The 6,271-nt window shown below is 46.7% G+C and overlaps 1 protein-coding gene across 1 annotated transcript; it reads right to left on the minus strand.

Annotated features, from left to right (window-relative positions):
- Positions 1-2,926: 2,926 nt before the first annotated feature.
- Positions 2,927-6,055, minus strand: LOC108359238 (uncharacterized). Its single transcript, XM_017610993.1, is given in 2 exon segments — positions 2,927-4,951; positions 4,953-6,055. Coding segments are annotated over 2 exon segments (2,805 nt in total). The 5' UTR covers positions 5,733-6,055.
- Positions 6,056-6,271: the final 216 nt, after the last annotated feature.

The following is a 6,271-nucleotide window of genomic DNA, read 5'->3' on the forward strand; positions in this document are numbered from 1 at the left end:
TGCCAGATCGTTCGTAACACTCCCCCCTGGTATATGCTGCCGATCAGGATGTACCGAGCTCTTCAGGTCTAGAACGGCTATTTTGGCAGCAGGTCTTTCATAGATGCCACAAGTTGTCTTGAGCGTAGCGCTTCTTACCTTTCCATCGGCACTCTTTCGGACCTCGATCACCTTACCCTTTGGCCAACAGTTCCTTGGGTTATTAGGATCCACTATGTACGCAATGTCACCGACTTCGATGGCTTTAACATCCGCAAACCATTTGGTTCTCCTAGTGATTGTGGGCAAATACTCAGTAACCCAACGTCTCCAGAAGGCGTCTGCGAGTTGTTGCGATGTTCGCCAGTTACGACGCATTAAAACGCCCTCAGTAACCGGTTCCGCGATCGGCTTAATACCACTAGAGTTACCTAACAAGAAGTGGTTAGGTGTAAGCGCCTCTTCCTCTTCGTGGTCGACAGGAATATAAGTTAATGGTCGTGAGTTGACCGTCATCTCCACCTCCATTAAAGCGGCACGTAGAAGTTCGTCATTCGGATGGCTAGTTGTCAAAATCCGTTGAAGTACGTCCTTTACTGAGCGAACTAGCCGCTCCCAGGCTCCGCCCATGTGTGGCGATGCGGGTGGTATAAAACGCCAGTTTGTTGCCGCAGAAGTGAAGGTTTTCGTCAGCAGATTTTTATCCAGGAGAGCAAATGCTGACTTCAACTCCCTCTCAGCACCTTTAAAGTTTGTGCCGTTGTCACTCCATATCTCCAACGGGCTGCCTCTGCGAGCCATAAAGTTACGCACGGCCAAAATGCAGGAGTCTGTGGACAGCGAGTACGCAATTTCGAGGTGCACCGCTCTGGTTGTTAAACAGGTGAACAACACTCCGTATCTCCTCTCGGTGCTCCTTCTAACAGTGACGAGAATCGGACCAAAATAGTCGACGCCTACGTAGGAAAACGGACGGCAAATTGCTGAGGTGCGCGCTGGAGGCAAGCAAGCCATCCTAGGTGGTCGAGGTTGAACGCTTCTGTTTTTACAAACCTGACAATTGCGTCGAATTTGATTGGCCATGATACGAAGTTTTATGATCCAATACGACTGCCGAATTCGTTGACGACTGTCTCCAAGCTACCGTGATGATACTTTACGTGAAAGTGGTTTATGATTAGGCGCGTAATATGATGGTTGTGTGGTAATAGTACTGGGTCTGGTCGCTCTACTATCTTAACTCTGCCATCTATTCGCAAAACACCGTTGTCATCTAGATAGGGTGATAGCTTGAAAATTTTGCTGGATTTGTCGACAGCTTTCCCAACTGCTAAATATGCTATGGAGTCTTTAAAGTCGTCGTGCTGTGCTTTCCTCCAAAGGTAGCGTTCTGCCTTCCGAAAATCTTCAGTACTTGGGACACCACCAACAAAGTGGTTATCTCGAATTACACTTAACCAAACCCGAGCGCAGTACAAGACCATAGTGGTTGCTCGAAGAAGACGATTCCAAGATGAAAATCTCTCAGCTTCGGGCACTAATAGAAGTGGTTCTGACGTTAAGTGATGAGCGCCAATAAACTGTGGACGGAGCTCTTCAGTTGAAACGCCTTTACTTTGAGGCTCATCGGGCCACTCTTCACGCGTAAGGTACAAAAAAGATGGTCCACTAAACCATCGGCTGTCGTAGAAAGGTCCGGATCACCATGCCATTTGGTGGCTTCGTCAGCGACATTTGCCGCGGTTGGAACCCAGCGCCATTCCTTTACGTCAGTCAGTTCCAGAATCTCACTGACTCGAAAGGCCACAAACTGCTTGTAGCGTCGGTGATCGGCATGCAGCCAGGCTAATACTGTTCGAGAGTCTGACCAGTATATGCAGCTATCAACGTGGATTGAGATGCGATTCGATGACATGCTTGGCCAGTCGAGCTCCCAAAAGTGCAGCTTTTAGTTCCAGGCGTGGTATGGATATTAACTTGAGTGGGGCTACTCTTGTTTTGCTGGCGATCATCGTACAATCAATTGCGTCATGGTGTGAGTATCGAAGGTAGCACACTGCGGCATAGCTGCTTTCACTAGCATCGACAAATGTGTGTAATTCTATTTGAGGGGTTCCGCCAAATCTGGTTTGCATATAGCAGCGCGGGATTCTCAGGTTTTCAATTTTCGGAATGAGTTTAAGCCACCTCAGCCACTTGATAAATTGGTCGTCTGGAATTGGGTCGTCCCAGTCGCATCCAGTCCTCCATATTTCTTGTAAGATGACTTTGGCGTACACCACGTAGAAACCGATGAGCCCAATTGGGTCGTATATAGTCATAACCAAGCTCAAAACTTCGCGTTTGGTCGGTCTCCGCTGGCAAAGAAAGAGGTCGGAATCCCTGTACTTGGCGGATACCCGAAATGCGAAATGGTCGCTGGCGGTAACCCACCACATGCCTAACACCTTCTCGGTAGGCAAATCTTTTTCAAGATCGAGACATAGCGCGTCAGTTGAGCTCTCGTTCAGGGCAGCCAATACTCGACTAGAGTTCGATAGAAAATTTCTTATGTGAAAGCCTCCCATCGCATGCACGTGACGCACATCTTGCGCCAACTTTATAGCCTCTTGTTCTGTGTCCATCTCACCAGCATATCGTCGACGTAATGGTTTTCGATTATACAGCGGGAAGCACAAGGGAATTCCCACGAAACTCTTCGGCATTTTTATTTTTGACGTATTGAGCGCAGCTGGGTGAGCATGTGGCCCCAAAGGTCATAACTGTCATCACAAAGGTAGTTGGCTCGTTGGCGTGTGGTTCATACCAAAGGAAGCGTAAGAAATTTTGGTCTTCTTGACGGACACGAACTTGGTGAAACATTTCAGCAATATCGGCCGTGATAGCTACTTGCTTTTGTCGGAATTTAAATAGCACCGAAAGTAAAGGGGCTGTTAGGTCTGGGCCTTTAGAGCAACATGCTATTCAAGGACACACCATTAACCTTCGCGGCTGCGTCCCAGACTAATCGAACCTTCCCAGGTTTGTTAGGGTTTGTTACAGCAAAAATCGGCAAATACCAGTATCTTTCAACGGCAGCATCGAGTGGTGTCAAACGTCTGGCGTACCCCTTTTGGATATAATCGTTGATCTTTTGTTGAAGCACCTCAGCTAAGTTATGGTCGCGTTGCATCTTCCTACGTAGACATTGCGCCCGAAATAAGGCCATTTGAAGGCTATCGGGGAGCTGAGTATACGGATGTTTCCATAATAAACTGGTCTCGAAACGGTAGCCGACTCGCACGGTATGTTGTTGTAGCTGCTCCAAAGCGATGACGTCTTCTTTGGACAATAAAGCAGCAGGTTTGGCTGACACGCCTAAATTATCAAGGCAAATGTACGCTTTAGTTATTTGAAGCAGCTCAGCTTGGGCAGAGCAGTTACAAATGTGATAGACGTGGTGTACAGTATCGACACCGATTTCAGGTGTCGATCCTTTCAATGTCCATCCAAGTCTAGACTTTTCTGCTATTGGCTCATTTTCGCCACCATATAAAGATTTGATTGGAGATCCAAGCGCAGCGTTATTTAACCCAATCAGTAGTTGTGGTGCGGCATTTGAATATGACTCCAACGGCAAACCTTTCAAATATTTGAAATCCGACTGCAATTTGGCAGCGTTAAGTGATTGGATAGGCAAGTCAAGTTTTTTTACTGAGCGAACGCCTTTCAGCGCGAATTTCTTATCGCCGTTTTTAGCGGATATGGCTAGGTCGACTACGACAGACTCGTCCTCATACCGATGTGTATCACCAGTCCACCGTAGGCAGAGTGGTTGTGGTGTGCCTGTTACGTTTAGTTTTTTCAACAGCTCTTCGTCGATGAGTGTGAGGGACGAACCATCATCTATGAAGGCATAGGTTGGCACTCTACAACGGCCCGAGTGTAGAACTACCGGGAGTACTCGAAATAGTGTGTTGCTTCTGCCAGAACTATGCATATTCACATTGGCAGGCTGTGCTAAGACGCTCGCCCTGACATTTTTGGACGCTTGTACAGCTTCAGCACCAACAAACTCTGTGTTGTGTAGTAAGGGATGATGACTGCGGGTGCAACCATTAACGTTGCATGTTGCAGCCGATTTACAACCAGTTGTGGGGTGCTTCCCCAAGCATCGTTGACATAGTTTCAACTTGCGAACTACCTGCCACTTTTGACTTCGTGGCATTATCTTGAAAGAGGTACAATTAGAGATATCACTGCAATTTTCTTCGCAAACGATACATCTTACCGAATTAGTATGATAGTTAATCGCGCCACGTTTGCATACTTTTGGTGACTCCTTTGGAACAAGAACGCAATTAGCACCTTGGGCTAGCTGGAAAAGCCAATCGCTGAAATGTTGTAAATTACAGACCGCTAAGCTTCGTTTATGCATTCCCCAATATGCTGGTAAAAGCCCAGGCAGTTTCGAAACCAGCCTCTGTTCAAACTCGGGATTGTTCAAATGACTGGTCAGGCCTGATGCCGACATCGTTGCACAGATATTTTGCACTTCTACCGCGAAGTCGACAATCGATTCGAGCTGGCTTTCGGACGGTGACGGCAGTTTACAAATTTGTCGCTGCAGAGCGCTGATAATCAATTCTGGTCGTCCAAATCGCATTTGAAGGGTAGCGATAATTTGAGGCACGCACGAGGAGTGCAACAATAGATTTTTAACTGAATTGCGCGCTGTACCTACCAATGCTTGCCGCAGTCTTAGCAGATTCTCTTCTTCAGAGAATCCACAAACCTCTGTCGATTGGTTATAAGTAGCGTAAAACAACGGCCACTCGCTTGGCTTGCCATCAAATTTGGGCAGCTCTGTAGCAAGGCTTTTGCGAGAAGCGACCTGGTCTCTGGTCAGTCGGCGATAAGCCGAAGCACCGAAGGATAAGCTATTAACGTGCCCGGCTATGGGAAAAGTTGTTTGCGCTGGTTGCGATTGTGGCGGAGGACACCCTTCTATTGGGTGTCGAGTTATTTAGTAATTGCTGCTCGAGCGACTGTATTCTGTCCAATAAGGATTGAAGGACAGATGCTGACAGATCACCCACTTGATGTTGAACAGTTGATGTCCTTAAAACGGCGGTGTCGTGTGGAGGAACCCCTTGAAGGACAGGTGGATTTGCAGCAGAAGCAGCTATATTGAATGGTGCAACCAAATTAGGAGGTAGCTGCATTGTCTGCGTTGTATTTGGTGCTGAACCCTGCACTGAGGTCGAAGGCCTACGCATTGTATATTGCCTTTCATCTAGGTCATCGTCGAAACCCATTGCGTCAATACGATCCAGAAAGCTGTGCTGCTCTCTTAGTAGAGCCTCCCTTTGCCTTAAGATTTCGCTCTGCTCATGCAGCAGTTCGGCCCGGCGACGAAGCCCTTGCGAGCTGATTGAGCTTATGGAGTTAGCGGGGCTAGTTGGCCGATTATCTTGGAGCGGTATTTGATTGGGTGACATGGCATGCACCCGATTAGCAGATGTAAGAGCTCCAGAAAATAGGCGAGCATCCAGGATCTCGGGCTGAGTCGCAGGATCGTGTTGATGTGCAGCTCCAATATTAGTTCCATACTCTCCCTGTATCAGCAAGTTTTTGTTTGGAGCGACAGGATTGTGCGCAGTGGGATAGCTTGTCGAAGCCGCTAGATTAGCAGCGGCGGTGAAATCAGGTCCAACGGCGAAGTTAGCCGGCACACTAGAAGCCTCAGCTATATTCGTAGTAGCTTGCGACATTGCGATTTTCAATACGAAGTTTTGTTTAAGTTGAAACGCGTAGTGAAGGCAGAGTAAATTTTTTAAGATGTTAAAAAAGGTCGACAATTTTTTGCAATTCCAAAAGTATTTTATTCTTTAATTCGTTTATAACTTTTCCAATTCACTCTTTTCATAGAATTAAAAAATTTAGTCTTGTCGCTCTGCCTTCTATTCCGGTTCTGCTTCGTTCTTATCATACGGCTCCCGATTTGCCAAATTGCTCCCCTTTTTCGTTTTCGTTTTACTTGACCAATCAGCATGCGCCACGTATGCTAGCTTACAAGTTAGGTGAGTGGGGCTTACTTTTGATTTATTCCAACTGTGCTGCCAGATCGTTCGTAACAATGAGCATAAAAGCGTGCTACTTAGGTGTACATGGCGTATGAGTAACATTATTTCCTGCTCATTTCTCATACAAAAAATATTTGCGCATTTTCACTTGACCACTAATTACTTCTTTATTTATCCATCGATTTGCTTCATTATAACTTGATTTGTTTGTAAAGGAACAGGCACAA

This window comes from Rhagoletis zephyria, unplaced genomic scaffold (genome assembly GCF_001687245.7).
Source record: "Rhagoletis zephyria isolate East Lansing unplaced genomic scaffold, Rhagoletis_zephyria_1.1 Rzeph_scaffold_00363, whole genome shotgun sequence".
Classification (NCBI taxonomy): Eukaryota; Metazoa; Arthropoda; class Insecta; order Diptera; family Tephritidae; genus Rhagoletis; species Rhagoletis zephyria.